This window comes from Oreochromis niloticus, unplaced genomic scaffold (genome assembly GCF_001858045.2).
Source record: "Oreochromis niloticus isolate F11D_XX unplaced genomic scaffold, O_niloticus_UMD_NMBU tig00000098_pilon, whole genome shotgun sequence".
Classification (NCBI taxonomy): Eukaryota; Metazoa; Chordata; class Actinopteri; order Cichliformes; family Cichlidae; genus Oreochromis; species Oreochromis niloticus.
The window spans coordinates 40,331-65,084 of NW_020327053.1; the positions used below are offsets into that span (position 1 = coordinate 40,331).

The following is a 24,754-nucleotide window of genomic DNA, read 5'->3' on the forward strand; positions in this document are numbered from 1 at the left end:
CTCCCCCTGGTGTTAAAACTAAGAAGTGCAATACACTCAAGCAAAAGTTGAAGTGCGGGCCATTTTCTATTCTATTTATAAAATTACCTGCGGGCCAATTAAAATGGACCGCAGGCCGCAGTTGGCTCGCGTGCTGTAGTTTGGACACCCCTGATTTGAGCCCCGTGTTTCTCTCAGTCACTGTCATGTCGTATCCTCTTCATGCTTTCTGTTTGTGTCGTGCTCCTGTTAGTTTCTGAGTGTTTAGTTTCTAGTTTTCCAGTTAGTGGTTTTGTTTTCTGTTTTTATGTGAGGTTTAATTTTATGTAAATTCTCCCAGTAATAAACGCTGCCGCTTTAAGTTTAACCTTCTGTTTCAGAGTCCTGCATTTGGGTTCTCCATCTGCCTGCCACACAGCACTCCATGACACATCTATTCTTTTCAAATTCTTCCCTTACCACCAACTCATCATAAAAAACAAAAGATGAAATTTTGGTAGCATTCCTATGAAGATGTGACAAAGACTCACAGACCAGCTTTAATAATGAAGATGATGTTCTTTCAGGAAAGTAAAGTGAAAGCTTAAAGCATTCTTTCCATTACACACTCATTAAAAGAGACAATCCAACTACAGGTTGCATCATTTTTCAACATATTTCGTATGTAGCGTGGTGAACTAAAAGAAGTAAAAATGTAAGAAGAGAAACATTTTAAGATGGATTATGTCAACCAGATGTGGGCCAGGTCTGGCAATGATGGCACTATTTATGTTCCTATTTTATGGAATCAGAACGATGCCACCTTGAAACGAAACAGAAAAAAATATTGAAACCGAAAAAAAAATATTGTAACTGAAATAAATGTAGTGAAAAATCTTGTATTGAAACAAAACAAAAAAAAAATTGGTAGTGAAAAACAATTAATTGAAACTGTAATTTTTTTGTTTTTGCTTACAATTTTTTTTTTCAGTTTCAATCCACTTTTTGGTTTCAAACCATTTTTCAGTTTCACTCTGCTGGCACTGTTTTGTACGGTGGCCCTGAGAGGCCAAACGGACTGCAACTTCAGAAAACACTTGCAAAACGAAAAATGCTGCAAAAAGAAAAATGCTGCAAAAAGAAAAACGCTGCAAAAAGAAAAACACTTGCAAAAAGAAAAATGCTGCAAAAAGAAAAATGCTGCAAAAAGAAAAACACTTGCAAAAAGAAAAATGCTGCAAAAAGAAAAACACTTGCAAAAAGAAAAATGCTGCAAAAAGGAAAACGCTGCAAAAAGAAAAATGCTGCAAAAAGAAAAACACTTGCAAAAAGAAAAATGCTGCAAAAAGAAAAACACTTGCAAAAAGAAAAATGCTGCAAAAAGAAAAACGCTGCAAAAAGAAAAATGCTGCAAAAAGAAAAACGCTGCAAAAAGAAAAACGCTGCAAAAGCACACAAAGCACAACGGAAATAGGAAAAAAGACAACGGAAATGTTTCTGGGGAGACAATAACCGGACGGACCAGTTGCACGAACCAAAACATGCTAACAAGTGCACTGGGAGACACTTCAAAGAAGTGGAGCGGCCAAAGAGTAAACTTTCAAAAGTAAGTTCTGAATATGATGTCACTTATTTATGTGCAAATGTTTAATAATGAGGAACATTAAAACATTACTGTTGGCCACATGCCGGCAAAGTTATGTGACATTAGCGATGTTTGTACTTTCAGCATTTACTTTGTTTTAAAGCCTTTACTTTATACGCCGTTAGATAGTCGACCTTAATCTTACAGAGAATCTGATGATTTTGTGGATAATTAAAGTCAGTTATATATCCACAAACACAACAAGCTGAAAGTCAGTGATGCTGCTCGGTTTGCAGTCCTGAATATGACGGCACAAGCGGGATTCACTGCACTGTTAATGTTAGCTATGTTATATTGCTGCCTCTGTTCGGTGGTGTCGAGCCAAACGGACTTTAACGTGTGTTTGAACGAGCTGACGGTTCACTCGTTAAGCTGAAAGAAAGATGCTTTAATCACAGGAGTCACACATGTGTCCACTGGACCATCTGGGAACTCTTCTTGTTTAGCACTCGTAATAACACAAACACTAAATCCTCCTTCTCTTGTGCTGTTTTGTAGCAGTGTGTACACCTGAGACTGTCACCTGTCTGTCTGTCCTGCACTCTCTCTCTGTTTCTTTCTCTCTGATTGTGGAATAAAAGTGTGAACATGTATTTATAAGTTACACTTGTGTTTGAATCCTGCAGCTTATCACACATTTGATTTCCATGTGTGACAACTGCAAGTGTCCAGAGTGAGGACAGACTGAGGGACCCACTGCTGCACATCATCTGTGAGGCTTTGCACCCCTGATGATCCACCAGGACAAACTCAGCAGTGTGTGAGGAAGAGGAGGAGGAAGAGCCAGCAGCAGCTGACAGATGGAGAGAATAGACAGACTGTTCCCTGTTTGTGAAGGACTGCTAGGAAAGTTTAAAATAACTAATTGTCTGTCCTGAATCAGTCTTATTAGGTAATGTTCAAATAATGTGATCATCCCAGTGTTTTCAGTGTGGGAGAAAGTACTCAGGGCCTTCAAGTTACACACTATGAAAGGCAGCAACAAGTTTAATATTCAGAAACCTGAAGTATGTATCAGCAGCAGAATGGAGCTAAAAATAAATGTTTGTTTCAGTTCTATGAAGCTTTGAGTGTTTTGGATTAGTAGCACTGCTGTGTTTGTTGCATCATATTGCTGTAATTGTTTATATGCTTTATATATTCTGAGGTAAGTTGATCTATAGTGTTACATCATATTCTATAAGGATGTTATGTGTTTGTATACTTTCTGCCCAGTTTGACCCATTTAGCAGAAGTCAGCCCGTTTAAGGCTCTGATATCTATTCTGTATGACTTGAAGCAGTTATGACATGGTCTGATTTTCTCACCCAATAAAGGAATATTTAATATTTCAGTCTACTCTTCATTCTATCAGAAACAGTTATCACAGCTCGTACATTTGCTTCTTCCACACATATATAAGCATTGAGCCAAATTTAGTAATGCCAACATATTAAAAAAAACAATATTTGTCTCTTATATATAATACATCTATATATACACTGTCAAAGATGCTTGTCTTTGAGTGAAGATTTAAGGTGATAGGAAATATAAATAAATGCAACTTGAATCTTTACTGAAGCTCAGTATTTGGCACAGAGTTCATGTTCACTGCTGTAATAACTAATAATGATTAATAAAATATTGGCCATATTATATTTACATTACCAAAGTGAGATGACTTTAGTCTCATGAACAACATGAGCTAATTGTTATTTACTAGCTAATCTTAAATGACTGTTCAGTACAGAAATGAAGCCCAAAAATCATCAGCCTCAGATACTTATCAAATCACACAAAGCTCATGTAGAAACAAATGTACAAAATATGTTCTCCTTCATTTCTGTCAAACAAAGCTGTATGAAACGTTTCCAGCTGTTAGTATCATGGTTGCTAGGCAACCTGGGCAGCGCGACGGAGGCTAGACCGTCCCATCTCACAAGCCTACAAGCCGGCCTCAGCGGTCTTTGAGTGCAGCCCTTGAGGACCGTTAAGGCTGCGTACTTTAAGGCTGCAGACCCTGAATTGGGATACAGCCATACATACATGTTTTGGTTCGTGCAACTGGTCCGTCCGGTTATTGTCTCCCCAGAAACATTTCCGTTGTCTTTTTTCCTATTTCCGTTGTGCTTTGTGTGCTTTTGCAGCGTTTTTCTTTTTGCAGCGTTTTTCTTTTTGCAGCATTTTTCTTTTTGCAGCGTTTTTCTTTTTGCAGCATTTTTCTTTTTGCAGCGTTTTTCTTTTTGCAGCATTTTTCTTTTGCAGCATTTTCTTTTTGCAGCATTTTTCTTTTGCAAGTGTTTTTCTTTTTGCAGCATTTTTCTTTTTGCAGCATTTTTCTTTTTGCAGCGTTTTTCTTTTTGCAGCATTTTTCTTTTTGCAGCGTTTTTCCTTTTGCAGCATTTTTCCTTTTGCAAGTGTTTTTCTTTTTGCAGCATTTTTCTTTTTGCAGCATTTTTCTTTTTGCAAGTGTTTTCTGAAGTTGCAGTCCGTTTGGCCTCTCAGGGCCACCGTAGTTTTGGCGTCCGGGGGCGCGCTGGGGGGGGGATTGTATTTGCATACATTATAATGCTGACCAATGACTGGAGAAAACACTGACGACGCGGCTACGGTCACGGACAAACTTGGGAATGGCAGATGCTGAGAGGTCCAGCGTTTACATTACTGAGTATTTGAAAGTGACAGCCTGAGGTGTTCTTCAGTAAATTGGACTACCGGACAGGAGGACCTGAGGCCCCACCGCATTATTTTTGGTAAGTTAAATGTATTTGTAAGCTAATACGTATTTTAGGTCCTAGCTAGCTACCTAGCTAGCTAAGATGAGCACTCGTCTGTAGGGGAAACTTGTTTTGTAAAGTTCGTTTAGCTAACCCGTGCAGGTGAATGAATTTACCCTGACTAAAGAAATCAAGAGAAACGTACCGGGCTGCTCAGTGACTAACCACGGTTACTGTACTTTTATTATGAGTATTATACTGTAATAGAATAGAATTCAACTTTATTGTCATTGCACATGCACAGGTACAGGGCAACGAAATGCAGTTTGCATCCATCCAGAAAGTGCTTTAGTCGTGATATAGATATATTACAATATAAATTAGCAATAATAGAGATGTGTAAGTATATTACAGAAATGGGTCTATTATGGTATGTTATAATGTACACAGTGTGAAGTATGTTATGAATATTCTATAACTAAGTATGTACAGGCTGTAGTGAGTACAAGCTATGTACAGGCTATGAACAGGATATAAATATGAAATAAAAACTATACAGAAATCTGAGATATACAGTTATACAGAATGTGAACTATGTAAGTTATAAACAGTTGTGGGATTAAAAATTATCGTATGTACAGAATGATTATCTACACAGAACTATACAGTAGTGGTAAAGTGCTAGTGGTTGTGGGTGTGTGTATGTTCAGTCCATGAGTTTAACGTGGGTCAGATGTCAGGAGGCAGAGTTCAGGAGTCTGACAGCTGTGGGGAAGAAGCTGTTCCGGTACCTGGTGGTCTTAGTCCGGAGGCTCCTGTAGCGCCTCCGAGAGGGCAGGAGGGTGAAGAGTCTATGTGATGGGTCACTGGGGTCTCTGATGATTTTCCCAGCCCTTTTCAGACACCGCTTCCTGTAGATGTCCTTTATGGCAGGAAGTGGTGCTCCGGCGATGCGCTGGGCAGTTTTCACGACCCTCTGCAACGCCTTCCGGTCCGAGGCAGAGCAGTTCCCGTACCAGACTGTTATACAGTTGGTCAGGATGCTCTCGATGGTGCAGCGGTAGAAGTTCACCAGGATGTCTGAGGACAGGTGGTTCTTCCTCAGAGTCCTCAAGAAGAAGAGGCGCTGGTGAGCCTTCTTGACCAGCTTGGAGCAGTTGGTCGTCCAGGTGAGATCCTCGGAGATGTGGACTCCCAGGAACTTGAAGCTGCTCACACGCTCCACAGCCGTCCCCTTAATGTGGATGGGTGGATGTGGGTCAGCATTCCTCCTGTAGTCCACGATGAGCTCCTTAGTCTTCTCGGTGTTAAGCAGCAGGTTGTTTGTGTCGCACCACTCAGCCAGATGATCCACCTCCTCCCTGTAGGCGGCCTCATCGTTGTCCCTGATGAGGCCAATCACCGTGGTGTCATCTGCAAACTTAATGATGGTGTTGGAACCATCAGCAGGTCTGCAGTCGTGGGTGAAGAGGGAGTAGAGCAGGGGTCGGCAACCCTAGGCACGCGTGCCACAGTTGGCACGCGAAGGGTTAACTGATGGCACGACCAATGCTGGACTGGCCATCGGGCTTTTGCTCGGTGGCCGGGTGACTTTTTTTCCTTTGTAACCGTATAAACAATGAAAGGTGGTGGATTGGCCAGATGCTGGCCGGTGTGTACAAATAACTCAGTTGTTTGGTGGTGGCTATGGCGAAGCTTCCTCAGATTCAGTAAAATTAGCAAGTGGTGGAGGCCAGCAGGTGGATGAGAGAAAGGGGAGGCAGTAGGAGGAACGACCCGAGGCAGCCGCCGGTCCGAGTCTCAGGTGAACTGAACTTCAGGTAAGAAGTTATGACCTGCAGTCTATCTGGGTCAGATATAAACCAAGTTTAGGTGGAGTTTATTTTCGTTGTGCTGACTTTTTACAGTCAGTTACAATAACTGGTACTGCGTGCTAGCTAGCATGACGGAGCTTCTATACAGCTGGGTGGGTGCTTTGATGTTAGTGATACCATAGTGAACTTTATTTTATTCATAAGGTTAGTTAGTAGAGTTGCCTGTAAAAAGACGGAATCGTCTCGTATTCAGAGAAAATATTACGCGTTTCGTATTGAGGTGAAAAGGAACACAGTTTGTCCCGGACTTCAGCTAGAATGAAAAAAAGACACAAAGCTGGAGTTATTCTGTGGTTACGCTGTCAGCTGTTTCTTCTTCTCTCATTCTCCCCCTCCCTCTGCTCAATCATGAAACGATCAATGATCAGCTGATCGGCTTTTCTCTCTTGTTTGTTTATCGCCCACTTTGCGCCAGAAAGAGGAAACCAGCGGATGTTGCGCTAAACAACAGCAGCATGTTTAAGCTTGATCAGCTGTTGTTAGAATTTATTTAATATTTCTTTCTAGTATCAGCTGATGTTTGCCGGAGCCACAGCTGTAAAAGCTGCTGGTCATGATGGTTTGTATATCTGGTGAGAGGGAAACATGCAGATGAAACCAGGAGATGTCCTTACTGAATCATCAGAGCTGAACAGGTGATGGAGAAACAGGTTTACCTTTTACGTGACATTAATGAGTTGAAGGGAAGTTATGAACTGTTTCTGAGAGACAAATAACACCAGGATCCTTTTCTAAGTAGCTGACAGCTGGTAACTGTGCAGGGGCGGGTCTAGCAAAGTGTTGCCAGGGGCCAGGTAGGGCATTAACAGGGAAAGGGGGGCACAAAGAAATATTTTCTTATTCTCGTTTAAAATGTCTGGGTGTTATTAAATAATTATCTGAAGCTTACAACCAAAGTTTTTATCTGACATAAAATGTATAGAAATCATACATATAACATCGAAATAGCTGGAATCTACAGCTGTGCGTGTTCATGGAGTTTGCATTTTCACCTGCTGCACATCACTACCTGACAAGTTTGACTGTCTTCAGAACATTGCAGAGGCCTTATTGACAGTATTTGGCTCTACATATCTGTGTGAGCAGATTTTCTATCACATGAGTGTCCTCAGGTAGCCGTCTGAATGCTGGACACTCGGAGACCTGTGTCTCTGAGTGTGAGACCAGAGATCACATTAACATGTGTGTCTCTGTATTAACAAACATGCCATATTGGCCCAGTTTATTTTTCTTATCATTGTTGTGAGGAGACCATAAATAGCATTTGTATTTTCTGTATTTGCTGTTATGGAGTTCTTGTTATGGATAAAAAGTGTCTTTTTTTTGTTTGTTTCAAAATAGCTGATAACTATTCGCTGATAGCTGCCAACATCTGCAAACAAATATAATTCTATAAAGTGGTTCTATATAGTGTGTAACTGTTAATATAGAGCGTTATTAAATTTATTGCTAATGCAATCATATGGCACACTGACTTCTGAGGAAATTTTAAATGGCACTCGCCATCAGAAAGGTTGCCTACCCCTGGAGTAGAGGAAAGGGCTCATCACACAGCCCTGTGGTACACCGGTGTTCATTGTGATTGTTGATGAGCAGCGGTTATCCAGTCGGACATGTTGTGGGCGGTTGGTCAGGAAGTCCAGTAACCATTTGCAGATGAGGGAACTGATGCCCAGGTCTGTCAGTTTCCTGATGAGTTGTGAGGGGTGGATTGTGTTGAATGCTGAACTGAAGTCTATAAACAGCATTCTGGCGTAGGTGTTGTTGTTGTCCAGGTGTGAGAGGACAGAGTGCAGTGCGATGGAGACTGCATCCTCTGTGCTCCTGTTATGGCGGTATGCAAATTGGTGGGGGTCCAGAGTGGGGGGGAGACAGGATTTGAAGTGTGCTAAGACCAGCTGCTGTAAGCACTTAGTGATGATGGGGGTGAGTGCTACTGGGCGGTAGTCATTGAGGCTAGATGGGTTGGAGTTTTTGGGTATGGGGACGATGGAGGTGGATTTGAAGCAGGCCGGTACCACAGCGTGGGCCAAGGACAGGTTGAATATGTCTGTGAGCACTCCTGCAAGCTCCCCAGAACACGCTCTGAGAACACGCCCGGGGATACCATCAGGACCTGCAGCCTTGTGGACATTGATCCTGCTCAGCACCGCTCCTACATCGGTGGGGGAGAGAGTCAGAGGTTGGTGGTCTGGCGTCATGTCTGTTATGGTTGTGGTTGTGGTTGTGGGGTTCCCTCGCTCAAAACGAGCATAAAAGTTGTTGAGCTCGTTGAGGAAGGAGGCATCAGAGGATGTGGGGGAGGGTTTGGTGGTCCTGTAGTCTGTAATGGTCTGGAGTCCTTGCCACATGCGTCGGGGGTTGGAGTTGGAGAAGTGTTCTTCTACCTTCTTTTTGTAATGGTGTTTGGCTTTTTTGATGCCCTTCTTTAGATTAGCCCTGGCTGTACTGTAGGCGTGTGCATCTCCTGACCTAAAGGCGGTGTTGCGGGCCTTCAGGAGGAGACGAACATCCCGGTTCATCCAAGGCTTCTGGTTGGGGTACATGGTGATCCGTTTCTGGGTGGTGCAACAGGCTGGACTCTGCTTCTGCTCCTGTGCAGAGCTGATTATTAAATATGTGCAAACAGCAGCGTGTTTTCTGTCGCTTGCCACATGTGGAAGGACATTAACGCTAACTTTTAAAAACCTGGCACTTCAGTAGTCCCTCATTAGTCAATAGTCAATAACTAATTTTAATGAGTTATGTTCACAAAGTCACATGTGCAGTACTCTGTACAGCTTGCATCCTTTAGGACAAATAATTTGAAGCATTAATATTTCTTGTTCAATACCACTGCTGATAACACCTCCGTATGTTGTGACCAGGATGCAGCAGCAGACTGAACCTCAACTGAAACCTGCTCCATCATCTCATCTTTGCAGATGTCCATTTATAAAGCATCAGCAACTCAAAGGTAAACATGATATTAGAACATGTGTTAGTATAAAAGGCCTTTTAAACAAATAAAAAATAAACAGCTCATATGTCAGCTGTCGGCAGAACTGTGGCACTGAACAACTTCAGATCACGAGTGTGTGAGGACAGAGAAGGAATCAGCTCTATTTCAGATTTGAGAGATAAACTTTATATTTCAGTTTGTGATGATTCTGTTCTGTTTGTGATTACAGGAGCCGTCCTCAGATTCAGATCTCAGCACCACCCAGTGACAGCAGACAGATCATCCTATATCTTCAATCTTTGTAGTAACTCCAAAATTAACTGAAGAAAACAGTACAAGGGTTAAAGTACCACGTGCTGTCAGTGAAAGCTGCAGCTGTTTTATTGATAAATTTAAAGACAAAAAGTCAAAAGGATTAATCACCCCTGTAACTGTGTCACTATATATCAGCATTAACAGGACCTCAGTTTGGTGTTTCAGAAAACTGCTGATTTCAGACCTGCACAACTTCTGTTTTAAACACTGAATGTAATCAGCTACATGAAGAGCACGTGATGTTTTCTCTGACACAATTAAATAAAACCTGATTAAAGTCAAAGGTTGTTACTTGTATTTGAACTAAAAACTTGTCATCTGGAATTCTTTCACTGTTTTTTGACAATAGTGTGTTATTTATCATAAAGTAATTCAGAGTCATTCATACCAGAGTAACCAGAGAGCACAACATATTATAACTTTCTACAGGACTTAAAGCTATTATATTATGTAAAAGTCCAGACCCTCTGAGGATTATCTGAGTACTTCTAACATTACACAAAGCAAAGGTCTCCATCAGTGTTCATGAAATGCTGGGTTTATCCTTCTTGTGAGGGAGCTGCTGGTGAAGATCACAAGGCAAGGCAAGGCAAGTTTATTTATATAGCACAATTCAACAACAAGGTGATTCAAAGTGCTTTACAGAGACATTAAAAACAAAAACAAATAAAAAGCATGATTTAAATTTGATTCAAACAAACAAACAAAACAGTATATAAAATCAAATATCAAAACAGTAGATAAAATCAGTAGTTAAAAAGTAGGTTTTGAAATTTAAGCTTAAGTGTGGATTTGGTGCTTTATTCAAATGCAGCTGAGAATAGGTGAGTCTTCAACCTGGATTTAAATAAACTGAGTGTTTCAGCTGATCTGAGGCTTTCTGGAAGTTTGTTCCAGATATAAGGAGCATAAAAGCTAACAAGCTCTGCTTGATCCCGGCGATGAGTTTCAGTCTTTCTGGTGTTTCTGAAATGATGCCTCTCACTGTGGGTCAACAGAACATCTGGCACAGGACAGCTGTAATGACAGAAATTGAAGGAGTTTTGAAAAAAAAATCTTGGGCTCTGGGCTTGTCCTTCCCAGCGCTCAAGATTTTTCAGTACATTTATTTCAGTTACAATATTTTTTTTTCGGTTTCAATATTTTTTTCGGTTTCATTTCAAGGTGGCATCGTTCTGATTCCATACACTTAAAGCATGGAAGTACTGACCTTACTTTGAGTTTCATTCAGTAAAAAGAGACAAAAACTTTAACATCCACTGTTCACTGCGTGGGAAGAAAACTTCTTTTTACAGCGAAAAAAACCCTAAACTTCCAAGCAATGTGAAATTCACAGAGAAACTGCCGGATCCTTCCACTGACATGACTGCTGCGGCACACCTGCACCAGGGCAAACCTCCACCCAGCCCACTCCTGCTAAACAGGTGAAAATAGATTTAAGAGCAACAGGACTTAGTGCTGCTGAGTCTTTGATTTTATTTTTTTGCTGCTGTCTTTTACTAAACACAGCAGGCTCTGGAGGTTTGCCCTGTGACAGGTGTGCCGCAGGTGTGCCATTTTACCACTGACATGCTAAAATCTAAAGAGGAGCAGATCAGACAGAGACTTACAATGCTTCCAGATGAAAATACTCTTCAAACGGTGTATGAATTCACTGAGAAGGCTCATCTAGCACAGCATAAAATGTCTAAGACTTGTACATGGAAGAAATGGAGAAGACGGCTTTGTTATCTACCCTGGAACACCACCAAGTCCTTGGTTCAGGTATGTGGATGACACCTAGATGAAAATCAAATCTAAGGACGTACCACAATTCACAGATCACATTAACTTGGTGGGCAAACACAGCAAATTCACCAGGGAGGTTATGAAAAGTTGCAGGTTAGCCTTCTTAGACTGTGAGATTTCCATCAGTAATAGGGGACATTTAGAAGTCGATGTGTACCGTAAACCTACGCATACGGATCAGTATTTAAGATTTGACTCTCATCATCAACTGGACTTCTGGCCAGGGAAGCAGAAGAACATCACATCACCCAATTTCCTTCGGGGTCAACCTTCAGGATCAATAAAGTTTTATTGAATTGAATTGAATCAGGAAGGCCCTGAGTAAATGTGGTTATCCCAGCTGCACATCTGTCAAAGGTAGGAAGGCAACAAAAGAAAGGTCCAGGCCATCCAGGAGAGAAAGACAACTGTTACGTAAGGAAAAACCCTTAGTGATCCCATATGTGTCAGGAGAATCGGAGCAGTTAAGACTCCTTTTCTCTAAACAGAATGTCACTTATGACTTTTAAACCCCAAAACACGCTTTGCCAAAAACTGGTCCATCTAATGAAACAGGTCCCCTAAAGTAAACAGAGTGATATAGTGTACACTGTTGAGTGCCAGGAGGATTGCCATGATTTTTATACATCAGGGAAACAAAACAACCTCTGGATAAGCAGATGGCACAATACAGAAGAGCTAACTCGTCAGGCCAGGACTCCATAAAGAAAAGATTTAATTTCTACATCATGTGAGGACAGAAATTTGAATTTGGCTGAGGTATTTGGAAAATGGTGCATTTATACCTGGATGAATATGAATTTTTTGAAGTATTCCCATGAAAATGTGACAAAGACACACAGACCAGTTTGATTCAATGCTTAAAGGTTTAATAATGAAGATGATGTTCTTTCAGGAAAGTAAAGTGAAAGCTTAAAGCATTCTTGCCACTACACACTCATTAAAAGAGACAATCCAACTACAGGTTGCATCATTTTTCAACTTATTCCTTATGTAGCGTTGCAGTGAACTAAAAGAAGTAAAGATGTAAGAAGAGAAACATTTTAAGCTGGATTTATGAGATTATTTGCTCCGAGGACCGGTGAACCAAGCCTTCATTCCAGAGATCGTCTGACTTTCCTGGCGCAGACAAATGGGTATCTGGCGTTACAGGGTATGTCATTCATACAGAGGTTTCCTGTAAGCACCAAAAATGAACATTAAGTGAAGCCATGATCACATGAACGTCTATGCTGACACAAATATTTAGTTTGCATAATAGCAGGAGCACCTGTCAATATTCATTTTTGACTCTACTTTCACAGCACTATGTAAATGTGCTTTAAATTTAAAGACATGAAATACAGAAAGTCATTTTGTTCAATATGGTAAAAAACAAAGTTTGTCTTTGTTAAAAAATAAAATATAGAATTTATATTATATTCCTGTAAGTCGTTGCTATTTAGCACACCAAATGATAAGCATTTTTTGAGAAAATGTGGATACTGTAACAGTTTTTGTTCCCCTCAAAATGAATTCATACACTTTGTTTTAGCTTTTACCTGTCCAATTCATATGCAGGCAGTTCTCTCTGCCCCCGACATTGTTAGGCTCTCCTTGACACCAGTTTGCATATGTGAAACGGGTTCCATCAATCCAAAACCAATAACCCTCCTAGAAAACACAAAACACAGAGAATAATGTCGATAGGCAGGCATATCTTCTAGCGTCGGAACTAATTTCTAATATTGAGTAGTGTACCTCTTGAGCATCTGAACCTCCAATCCATGTAGGGACATTATTACGAGCACCATTTAATATGACCCTCTGAATCGCTTGGTATTCTCCAAGGTTGCGCACAGATGCCAGATTTGCATTCAGGGCCTGACAGTGTCTCTATGGGGGAGAACAAAAGATCTAGTTTAAACCAAGTTTGACATGAAAAGTATTAAAGGAGAGAGAGAATTAACAAATGCTAAATCAAAATCAATGTTTTTACCTGTGCCTGAGCCCAAGTCAGTTGATTGGGAAAGAACTGAAAGTATTGGTTTCCATATTTAGTCCAACCCCAGAAATCCCTGAAACATGTAGATCTCTTCTCTACAAGATGCTCTCCTGAGGACAAGCAAAGAATACTTAGATACTCAAACATCATTTTTACTATCTACAAAAAAGTTGTAATCTATCTATCTATCTATCTATCTATCTATCTATCTATCTATCTATCTATCTATCAGCAACAAACTTAGCGGCATAAAAGTTAGGACATAGATGTGTTCTTCAGTATGACAATAATCTGAGAGGAAAATTGTTACCAACCTTGGGGATTTGATTCAGACCCATCCTTACCCACTTCATCTGGAAAAACCCGAAAAAAATATAATTTTGATAACTTAATATTATAAATTTCCATTTATAATATTCATATTATAAATGGTGTTTGTATTATTGAAGCACATATATGCATGTATAAATATCTATATTACACTACAATACTCACTCGCAGCAGTGGTCAGAGCGATCATTGCACAAAGAAGTGCAGACACAGTCAGCAGCTTCATGGTGATAATTAGTATCTCTGTGAACAACAAAAGACCCAAAGTTATTGGCACTTCGTTAAACAAAGCACAGAAGAGAATCTGAGTTTTCAGCCAACCTTTTGTAGAATATCTTGTCTGTTCAGCACCAGTCAGTAGCTTCAGCCTTCCAAGGTTGGAACAAGGTGCTGAACAGCTCTGAGATCACTGCTTATATTCTGTTTCTTTGTAGTTTCAAAACAGGGAACTAACATTGAAAAAAATGACACGTGTATTATGTGATTCATGCTGGCCAGACTTTTACTGCACTTCTTTCTTTCTCAACCAAAACCAAAATTATTGCCAAATGCTGACTACATCTTCCAGCTGCCCACTTAATTTTACATACTGACTAGTCAACAACTGGTCAACACTCCATAGTATAAATACAGAACATTTTATATATTTAAGAAAGTATTTTCTGGAAAGAAAAAAAACATAAATCAAAGGAGAAGCTGAGTTCATGGACATTACATAATCAATGTTTTTATGAAGATCTAAAATCATTTCTGACGTTTTGCTCTCACAGTACTCATAATGAGAATTTTTCATCATTAGACCATTTGATATCTTGGGGTTGATGCATGTATTCTGCCTCTCATTTCCAGTTCTTTCTTTTTGTTTTCTAACTTATTCCAAATGCATCCTTTTCATAACTTATTGAGTGTTCTTTTGTTAGTAGGTGGTCCAGGTCCAGTTTAGCTTTCGCTTGCTAATTCTTCCCTTAGCATATCAGGAAAAGAAATTAAATAAGATAGAATGAGACCAATGCCTGTGTTGATAAGCGATGTCTTGCATTTTTGACAGGCATTCCTATCTGTGTCATATCCGAATTTCTTTGTAGAGAAAGATGTGAGGTTAGCAACACGCTCAGCATCATTAATGGGCTGGATCTGTGATTCCAGCAGTGAAAGAGCTGTGCAGAGTGTAAATAAAAAAACATGTAAAGTAATAGCTAACTTTGAATTTGATGACATGAACTTCTCTTAAGAAGTGGAAACATGGGACAACAAAGGAGTGAACAAGTAATCATTACTCAGTGGAAACAGCTCAAGGAACATTTTGCAACTGTAGGTATGAAAAAGCATCTTAGCTATAAAGTTTCTCAGAAGTAGAGAGTTTCACCAATTTGCTAAAAACTGCATCTAGGAACTGTGGAAACATTTCAGAATAATATGTATTCACATAAAATTCTGAAGACATTGAATATGTCATCAACTAGAGTACTCAATATTGTTAATGGATTTTAAGAATCTTGAGAAGTCTCTTTACACGAGGGACAAGGCAGAAAATCAAAAATAGATTCCATGATCTTAAAGACCTCAGGTGGCACTGCATTAAAAAGTTGGATGACTCTCTCATGGAAATCCTTGCATGGCTCAAGAATACTTCCAAAAAGGATTCTGTGTAAAGTTAATTTGCCATGCTAATGACAAATCTCTATCATTAATTGAAGTTTACTATGCAAAGAAGAAGACATATGTAACCCAAAATGCTTTTTCTGGGCCGGTGCTAAACTATATTACTATTTTTTTTTATTGAATGAAAGAGAAGTTTGTTCTACAGAGGAATGACATGCCTCCATGTTTAACATGTGTCTTGTTTCCAAGACACATATGAGATACTTTGTGTCTTAAAGTTTTGCAGACTTAAATGAGTAGCTTTTGAGCCTGAAAAAGACTTTAAAACCTCATTCAAAAGAATCCTGTAATGATAACAAAATGGTTTCTGGAACATTGCCGAGGCTTAGGAACTTGCTTGAGATTATCTGATGGCTCGGTCTTAGCCAAGCAGCCCAAACAAACATCTTGGGTCTATTTGCACAGTTTTTTACCCACCAGACAAAGGAAGGAACTGAACCAAATGGTAGAAACCAGCAGGGAAAATCTAAAAATAAAGGTGTCCTATTGATACTGACTGGCTTGTAGGATTCACTGGTACCCCACATAGCAGACAGGTCTGGCCCAAATCTGGTGTCAAGCCAGCACTGATAGCTGACTTCTGGCATGGTAAGAGGTATGTCATCCAGATATGGGCCAGGCCTGGCGTAAATGGTACTTTTTATGTGATGGCATGCCACATCTGGCCCGATTGTGGTTTGGGTTATGTGGCCCAGGCTCATAGAAAACTGGTCTGGACCGTATATGGCATCAAGCTGGCACTTCTGACTGACATGTGTCATGGCAGGGTGTATGTCAACCAGATGTGGGCCAGGTCTGGCAATGATGGCACTATTTATGTTCCTATTTTACCTAGAAGACCCAAATGCCACGTTGCAGTACTATACCGCTATGGTAGCCAACGTTTCAAATGCAGGTTTGACAGGTTTGTGAGTGTACACTTTATCCAAAAAGTAGTGAGGGTTTACTCAAGTTTACCACTGGTGGCTGCAGCTCAGGAGGTAGAGCAGGGCACTTATTGATCGGAAGGTTAGTGGTTCAATCCCTGGCTCCTCCAGTCTGCTTGCTAAGAATATGAATGTAGTTAGGAAGCACTCAGTTTACAGAACGTGTGTGATTGGGTAAATGTGGCATGTTATATTGGGTAATCTGGTAGAGTAGGAAAGGGCTATATAAGAATCAGTCCATTGACTGTCTGAACAGAGTTTGGTCATGTTTCTTTGGTGCTATCATGTTCTGGCACATGTTGTTATTACATGGCTTGATTAAGGTACACATTAGGCTGACATCTGGGGCCAGAGCTGAAACTGTTCTGGGCCAGCAGTGGGCCAGCAGTGTGTCTGCAACTGGCCTTGTGGTAAACCAGATCTGGGCCACCAAAGGGCTGTCATTCTTTACATTGTGTGGGCCAGATCCGGACCATACCAACTTTGCTATGTGGGTAGGAAGCTGAAAAGTAAGAAGGCTGTTGCAAGGTCATGGAACAAGACACGGAATGGATGAGCCTTCAATTCCACTTCCTCTATAACGATGACTTGCTCACTTTCTAGGTCAGGCATGGGGTTTTAGCCTCTGTTCTTTAGCACTTTATAATGCATTTGAATATTCAAGCTACGTATAAGATTGAGGGAAGTTTTCATGTTGAAAAACACCACAACTAGAAATCTATTTATCTGAAAGAAACTATCTAAACCTACCTGGTCATATGTCAAAATGTAATTGCCCCTCTCATTAAATCATGAAAATACTGGAATGATTTTTTGGAATGTTTCACTTTCCTTAGTTAAGGGCAGTGTTCATGATTCGACAATAAGAAGGAGACTAGGCAAAATGGCATCCATGGAAGTTTTCCAAGGCAAAAAACTACAAAATACAAAAACTTAAAATAAGTCACACTTTCACCACGTTTTCTTTAAGGATTTACGTTTTGGAAGCAAGACAGGGAATTAACAGGAAATAATATCAATGAGGATCTTAGGCACTTTGTACAGCTTTCAAATAATTATTATCAAATGACTGTCATTCTATCCCTGCCATGGTATATAAATTTTCCTTTTTCATTTTAATCTTTGACTAGTTTTACACATGGCAATTATATTATTACAAGTGAGTAGTTAATTGGGCATGAGTGAGGGATCAGAGCAAGTGTGATTCAACAGAACGCTTTGTTAATAAAAAACATACCTTTACGGAACCTTGTACAGCCCCAACCTGGAGGCAGGCCTCTGAGACTGATTCATTTGAGACCAAGGGGTCCCAAATGCGCCAGGGAGGTCTGTCATCCCATAGAAAATAGTGCTTTCTGAAATAAGTGAGGGCCAAATCTGGAGGCCCGGGTAGTACAATTATGGGCTATGCAAACTGGCTTTAGGGAAATCAAAAATCATCTTCCTGGTGGGAAAGGAGTTGAAACAGCTGGTGGACACCAGAAGACAAGGAAAATGTGGCTGACTTGTGGAATATTTTAGGTACCTGACATGTACAGACAAGCAAAGTGGGCCTTTGTGTGCGCAAACGAGAAACATAGAATGGGTCTGCATTTGTTTCTACTTCCTCTATGAAATATAATGAAATATGTTGAAAGTTACCATTTCATGTTGGCGTCAACCTCAGTTATTCGACACTTGATCATAACAGTATATCACTTTTACTTATGGGAACTTTTATTTTCGACAGTTAAAAATGAGGAGATAGCTATAAAGCCCCAAGTCTTGTGAAATAATGTCTGAAGTGAAAATAATTTCAGAAGTTTTGAAAGATGTTCTTTGTTTAGAATGTTAGCAAGGCTGTTGGCTAATTGATGATACCATAATAATAAGTTTATCTGTCAGTCACAGACTTTAGATATGCTCTTCTTTGCTGTCTATATGATTTGCATTTCAATACTTACATACTGGTGAGAAAACACAATCCATTTTGATATTTAAAAAACATACAATAAGGCCTTAAGTGTGATCACTTTACAATGATTTCTTTTAGTCTTCTTAATGTAACCCAATATACAAAAACCAGCAATGTCAGGTTCAGGGTAAGTACGTGACCCAAATGCAGGACTTCCCAAAAGAGACTGTGTTTGTTCACAGTGGAGATGGTGAACAATAGCGTGACAGTTTCCAAAAATATGGCTTCCATTGTGGAGCTCGTGACTCCCACACAGTGCTCATGGTCTGTAGTGTGAATGGTGAAAACACCAACACTTGATATATACAATAGCTCCACTCCTGTGACACACTCCCTACCAGGCTCTTGAAAAGACAAGATCAAGCAAAGATAGTTTCATCTCAGAGTCAGGGCTGTACTGACTAGTTAGCTCAGCCACACTATTAAGTAGTGGACCACTGATGGGGATGATCAGCGGCAGCCGGTGACTTGATGGACGACAGTTATGGCTGGCTTCAGGATGGGAAATCCTTCCAGCCTCATGATCAGAAGTCATTAGAGACAGTAACGTGTTACACGTTACTGTAATCTGGTTACTTTTTCAAGTAACGAGTAACGTAAGGAATTAGGATTGCAGAAAAAGGTCATTAAATTAATGTTACTTTCCCGTAAGCACGCTTCGTTACTGCATTATTAACCAGTGCTTTTGTTTGTGAGAGTGTCTCATGACAATGACGTAAGCGTGTGCAACATTCGTGGTTAACAGCTGTGTCCAGATCAACAATGGATAATATATCGAGTGCGGGAGCGAGTATGACTGTGCAGCGCTTAAAGCATGGAAGTACTGACCTTACTTTGAGTTTCATTCAGTAAAAAGAGACAAAAACTTTAACATCCACTGTTCACTGCGTGGGAAGAAAACTTCTTTTTACAGCGAAAAAAACCCTAAACTTCCAAGCAATGTGAAATTCACAGAGAAACTGCCGGATCCTTCCACTGACATGACTGCTGCGGCACACCTGCACCAGGGCAAACCTCCACCCACCCCACTCCTGCTAAACAGGTGAAAATAGATTTAAGAGCAACAGGACTTAGTGCCGCTGAGTCTTTGATTTTATTTATTTGCTGCTGTCTTTTACTAAACACAGCAGACTCTGGAGGTTTGCCCTGTGACAGGTGTGCCGCAGGTGTGCCATTTTACCACTGACATGCTGAAATCTAAAGAGGAGCAGATCAGACAGAGACTTACAATGCTTCCAGATGAAAATACTCTTCAAAAGGTGTATGAATTCACTGAGAAGGCTCATGTAGCACAGCATAGTCTAAGACTTGTACATGGAAGAAATGGAGAAGAAGGCTTTGTTATCTACCCTGGAACACCACCAAGTCCTTGGTTCAGGTATGTGGATGACACCTAGATGAAAATCAAATCTAAGGACGTACCACAATTCACAGATCACATTAACTTGGTGGGCAAACACAGCAAATTCACCAGGGAGGTTATGAAAAGTTGCAGGTTCGCCTTCTTAGACTGTGAGATTTCCATCAGTAATAGGGGACATTTAGAAGTCGATGTGTACCGTAAACCTACGCATACGGATCAGTATTTAAGATTTGACTCTCATCATCAACTGGACTTCCGGCCAGGGAAGCAGAAGAACATCACATCACCCAATTTCCTTCGGGGTCAACCTTCAGGATCAATAAAGTTTTACTGAATTGAATTGAATCAGGAAGGCCCTGAGTAAATGTGGTTATCCCAGCTGCACACCTGTCAAAGCTAGGAAGGCAACAAAAGAAAGGTCCAGGCCATCCAGGAGAGAAAGACAACTGTTGCATAAGGAAAAACCCTTAGTGATCCCATATGTGTCAGGAGAATCGGAGCAGTTAAGACTCCTTTTCTCTAAACAGAATGTCACTTATGACTTTTAAACCCCAAAACACGCTGTGCCAAAAACTGGTCCATCTAATGAAACAGGTCCCCTAAAGTAAACAGAGTGATATAGTGTACACTGTTGAGTGCCAGGAGGATTGCCATGATTTTTATACATCAGGGAAACAAAACAACCTCTGGATAAGCAGATGGCACAATACAGAAGAGCTAACTTGTCAGGCCAGGACTCCATAAAGAAAAGATTTAATTTCTACATCATGTGAGGACAGAAATTTGAATTTGCATGAGGTATTTGGAAAATGGTGCATTTATACCTGGATGAATATGAATTTTTTGAAGTATTCCCATGAAAATGTGACAAAGACACACAGACCAGTTTGATTCAATGCTTAAAGGTTTAATAATGAAGATGATGTTCTTTCAGGAAAGTAAAGTGAAAGCTTAAAGCATTCTTGCCATTACACACTCATTAAAAGAGACAATCCAACTACAGGTTGCATCATTTTTCAACTTATTCCTTATGTAGCGTTGCAGTGAACTAAAAGAAGTAAAGATGTAAGAAGAGAAACATTTTAAGCTGGATTTATGAGATTATTTGCTCCGAGGACCGGTGAACCAAGCCTTCATTCCAGAGATCGTCTGACTTTCCTGGCGCAGACAAATGGGTATCTGGCGTTACAGGGTATGTCATTCATACAGAGGTTTCCTGTAAGCACCAAAAATGAACATTAAGTGAAGCCATGATCACATGAACGTCTATGCTGACACAAATATTTAGTTTGCATAATAGCAGGAGCACCTGTCAATATTCATTTTTGACTCTACTTTCACAGCACTATGTAAATGTGCTTTAAATTTAAAGACATGAAATACAGAAAGTCATTTTGTTCAATATGGTAAAAAACAAAGTTTGTCTTTGTTAAAAAATAAAATATAGAATTTATATTATATTCCTGTAAGTCGTTGCTATTTAGCACACCAAATGATAAGCATTTTTTGAGAAAATGTGGATACTGTAACAGTTTTTGTTCCCCTCAAAATGAATTCATACACTTTGTTTTAGCTTTTACCTGTCCAATTCATATGCAGGCAGTTCTCTCTGCCCCCGACATTGTTAGGCTCTCCTTGACACCAGTTTGCATATGTGAAACGGGTTCCATCAATCCAAAACCAATAACCCTCCTAGAAAACACAAAACACAGAGAATAATGTCGATAGGCAGGCATATCTTCTAGCGTCGGAACTAATTTCTAATATTGAGTAGTGTACCTCTTGAGCATCTGAACCTCCAATCCATGTAGGGACATTATTACGAGCACCATTTAATATGACCCTCTGAATCGCTTGGTACTCTCCAAGGTTGCGCACAGATGCCAGATTTGCATTCAGGGCCTGACAGTGTCTCTATGGGGGAAGAACAAAAGATCTAGTTTAAACCAAGTTTGACATGAAAAGTATTGAAGGAGAGAGAGAATTAACAAATGCTAAATCAAAATCAATGTTTTTACCTGTGCCTGAGCCCAAGTCAGTTGATTGGGAAAGAACTGAAAGTATTGGTTTCCATATTTAGTCCAACCCCAGAAATCCCTGAAACATGTAGATCTCTTCTCTACAAGATGCTCTCCTGAGGACAAGCAAAGAATACTTAGATACTCAAACATCATTTTTACTATCTACAAAAAAGTTGTAATCTATCTATCTATCTATCTATCTATCTATCTATCTATCTATCTATCTATCTATCTATCTATCTATCTATCTATCTATCTATCTATCAGCAACAAACTTAGCGGCATAAAAGTTAGGACATAGATGTGTTCTTCAGTATGACAATAATCTGAGAGGAAAATTGTTACCAACCTTGGGGATTTGATTCAGACCCATCCTTACCCACTTCATCTGGAAAAACCCGAAAAAAATATAATTTTGATAACTTAATATTATAAATTTCCATTTATAATATTCATATTATAAATGGTGTTTGTATTATTGAAGCACATATATGCATGTATAAATATCTATATTACACTACAATACTCACTCGCAGCAGTGGTCAGAGCGATCATTGCACAAAGAAGTGCAGACACAGTCAGCAGCTTCATGGTGATAATTAGTATCTCTGTGAACAACAAAAGACCCAAAGTTATTGGCACTTCGTTAAACAAAGCACAGAAGAGAATCTGAGTTTTCAGCCAACCTTTTGTAGAATATCTTGTCTGTTCAGCACCAGTCAGTAGCTTCAGCCTTCCAAGGTTGGAACAAGGTGATGAACAGCTCTGAGATCACTGCTTATATTCTGTTTCTTTGTAGTTTCAAAACAGGGAACTAACATTGAAAAAAATGACACGTGTATTATGTGATTCATGCTGGCCAGACTTTTACTGCACTTCTTTCTTTCTCAACCAAAACCAAAATTATTGCCAAATGCTGACTACATCTTCCAGCTGCCCACTTAATTTTACATACTGACTAGTCAACAACTGGTCAACACTCCATAGTATAAATACAGAACATTTTATATATTTAAGAAAGTATTTTCTGGAAAGAAAAAAAACATAAATCAAAGGAGAAGCTGAGTTCATGGACATTACATAATCAATGTTTTTATGAAGATCTAAAATCATTTCTGACGTTTTGCTCTCACAGTACTCATAATGAGAATTTTTCATCATTAGACCATTTGATATCTTGGGGTTGATGCATGTATTCTGCCTCTCATTTCCAGTTCTTTCTTTTTGTTTTCTAACTTATTCCAAATGCATCCTTTTCATAACTTATTGAGTGTTCTTTTGTTAGTAGGTGGTCCAGGTCCAGTTTAGCTTTCGCTTGCTAATTCTTCCCTTAGCATATCAGGAAAAGAAATTAAATAAGATAGAATGAGACCAATGCCTGTGTTGATAAGCGATGTCTTGCATTTTTGACAGGCATTCCTATCTGTGTCATATCCGAATTTCTTTGTAGAGAAAGATGTGAGGTTAGCAACACGCTCAGCATCATTAATGGGCTGGATCTGTGATTCCAGCAGTGAAAGAGCTGTGCAGAGTGTAAATAAAAAACATGTAAAGTAATAGCTAACTTTGAATTTGATGACATGAACTTCTCTTAAGAAGTGGAAACATGGGACAACAAAGGAGTGAACAAGTAATCATTACTCAGTGGAAACAGCTCAAGGAACATTTTGCAACTGTAGGTATGAAAAAGCATCTTAGCTATAAAGTTTCTCAGAAGTAGAGAGTTTCACCAATTTGCTAAAAACTGCATCTAGGAACTGTGGAAACATTTCAGAATAATATGTATTCACATAAAATTCTGAAGACATTGAATATGTCATCAACTAGAGTACTCAATATTGTTAATGGATTTTAAGAATCTTGAGAAGTCTCTTTACACGAGGGACAAGGCAGAAAATCAAAAATAGATTCCATGATCTTAAAGACCTCAGGTGGCACTGCATTAAAAAGTTGGATGACTCTCTCATGGAAATCCTTGCATGGCTCAAGAATACTTCCAAAAAGGATTCTGTGTAAAGTTAATTTGCCATGCTAATGACAAATCTCTATCATTAATTGAAGTTTACTATGCAAAGAAGAAGACATATGTAACCCAAAATGCTTTTTCTGGGCCGGTGCTAAACTATATTACTATTTTTTTTTATTGAATGAAAGAGAAGTTTGTTCTACAGAGGAATGACATGCCTCCATGTTTAACATGTGTCTTGTTTCCAAGACACATATGAGATACTTTGTGTCTTAAAGTTTTGCAGACTTAAATGAGTAGCTTTTGAGCCTGAAAAAGACTTTAAAACCTCATTCAAAAGAATCCTGTAATGATAACAAAATGGTTTCTGGAACATTGCCGAGGCTTAGGAACTTGCTTGAGATTATCTGATGGCTCGGTCTTAGCCAAGCAGCCCAAACAAACATCTTGGGTCTATTTGCACAGTTTTTTACCCACCAGACAAAGGAAGGAACTGAACCAAACGGTAGAAACCAGCAGGAAAAATCTAAAAATAAAGGTGTCCTATTGATACTGACTGGCTTGTAGGACTCACTGGTACCCCACATAGCAGACAGGTCTGGCCCAAATCTGGTGTCAAGCCAGCACTGATAGCTGACTTCTGGCATGGTAAGAGGTATGTCATCCAGATATGGGCCAGGCCTGGCGTAAATGGTACTTTTTATGTGATGGCAGGCCACATCTGGCCCGATTGTGGTTTGGGTTATGTGGCCCAGGCTCATAGAAAACTGGTCTGGACCGTATATGGCATCAAGCTGGCACTTCTGACTGACATGTGTCATGGCAGGGTGTATGTCAACCAGATGTGGGCCAGGTCTGGCAATGATGGCACTATTTATGTTCCTATTTTACCTAGAAGACCCAAATGCCACGTTGCAATACTATACCGCTATGGTAGCCAACGTTTCAAATGCAGGTTTGACAGGTTTGTGAGTGTACACTTTATCCAAAAAGTAGTGAGGGTTTACTCAAGTTTACCACTGGTGGCTGCAGCTCAGGAGGTAGAGCAGGGCACTTATTGATCGGAAGGTTAGTGGTTCAATCCCTGGCTCCTCCAGTCTGCTTGCTAAGAATATGAATGTAGTTAGGAAGCACTCAGTTTACAGAACGTGTGTGATTGGGTAAATGTGGCATGTTATATTGGGTAATCTGGTAGAGTAGGAAAGGGCTATATAAGAATCAGTCCATTGACTGTCTGAACAGAGTTTGGTCATGTTTCTTTGGTGCTATCATGTTCTGGCACATGTTGTTATTACATGGCTTGATTAAGGTACACATTAGGCTGACATCTG

The 24,754-nt window shown here is 39.8% G+C and overlaps 2 protein-coding genes and 1 long non-coding RNA gene across 4 annotated transcripts; 1 reads left to right on the plus strand and 2 right to left on the minus strand.

The window, feature by feature from the left end:
- Window positions 1-4,220: 4,220 nt before the first annotated feature.
- Window positions 4,221-9,430, plus strand: LOC109200681 (uncharacterized). Of its 2 annotated transcripts, XR_002060835.2 has the most exons (3): window positions 4,221-4,335; window positions 9,041-9,129; window positions 9,344-9,430. It is a non-coding gene; the product is annotated as an uncharacterized LOC109200681 (long non-coding RNA). The 2 variants fall into 2 exon arrangements; XR_003217112.1 differs by lacking the exon at window positions 4,221-4,335 and having other exon boundaries at window positions 8,912-9,129.
- Window positions 9,431-12,069: 2,639 nt separating this feature from the next.
- LOC109200678 (ladderlectin-like) lies at window positions 12,070-13,961 on the minus strand. Its single transcript, XM_019356262.2, has 7 exons — window positions 13,853-13,961; window positions 13,697-13,774; window positions 13,516-13,554; window positions 13,196-13,311; window positions 12,958-13,092; window positions 12,759-12,870; window positions 12,070-12,394 (listed from the first exon to the last, which is right to left on the minus strand). The coding sequence occupies exons 2-7, from the start codon at window positions 13,755-13,757 to the stop codon at window positions 12,312-12,314; spliced, it is 546 nt and encodes a 181-aa protein (XP_019211807.1). The 5' UTR covers window positions 13,758-13,774; window positions 13,853-13,961; the 3' UTR covers window positions 12,070-12,311.
- A 6,361-nt stretch (window positions 13,962-20,322) lies between these two features.
- On the minus strand, window positions 20,323-22,262 carry LOC109200679 (ladderlectin-like). Its single transcript, XM_019356263.1, has 7 exons — window positions 22,144-22,262; window positions 21,988-22,065; window positions 21,807-21,845; window positions 21,455-21,570; window positions 21,216-21,350; window positions 21,017-21,128; window positions 20,323-20,652 (listed from the first exon to the last, which is right to left on the minus strand). The coding sequence occupies exons 2-7, from the start codon at window positions 22,046-22,048 to the stop codon at window positions 20,570-20,572; spliced, it is 546 nt and encodes a 181-aa protein (XP_019211808.1). The 5' UTR covers window positions 22,049-22,065; window positions 22,144-22,262; the 3' UTR covers window positions 20,323-20,569.
- Between the last annotated feature and the right edge of the window lie 2,492 nt (window positions 22,263-24,754).

Bases quoted from the DNA above. Each gene is read 5' to 3' on its own strand.
- LOC109200679 (XM_019356263.1), bottom strand. From the start codon at position 22,048: ATGAAGCTGCTGACTGTGTCTGCACTTCTTTGTGCAATGATCGCTCTG. The intron at 21,129-21,215 runs GTACACTACTCA...TGTGTTTTCTAG, and splicing joins GAGGTTCAGATGCTCAAGAG to GAGGGTTATTGGTTTTGGAT. The intron at 20,653-21,016 runs GTAAAAGCTAAA...TGGTGCTTACAG, and splicing joins CCTGCATATGAATTGGACAG to GAAACCTCTGTATGAATGAC.
- LOC109200678 (XM_019356262.2), bottom strand. From the start codon at position 13,757: ATGAAGCTGCTGACTGTGTCTGCACTTCTTTGTGCAATGATCGCTCTG. The intron at 12,871-12,957 runs GTACACTACTCA...TGTGTTTTCTAG, and splicing joins GAGGTTCAGATGCTCAAGAG to GAGGGTTATTGGTTTTGGAT. The intron at 12,395-12,758 runs GTAAAAGCTAAA...TGGTGCTTACAG, and splicing joins CCTGCATATGAATTGGACAG to GAAACCTCTGTATGAATGAC.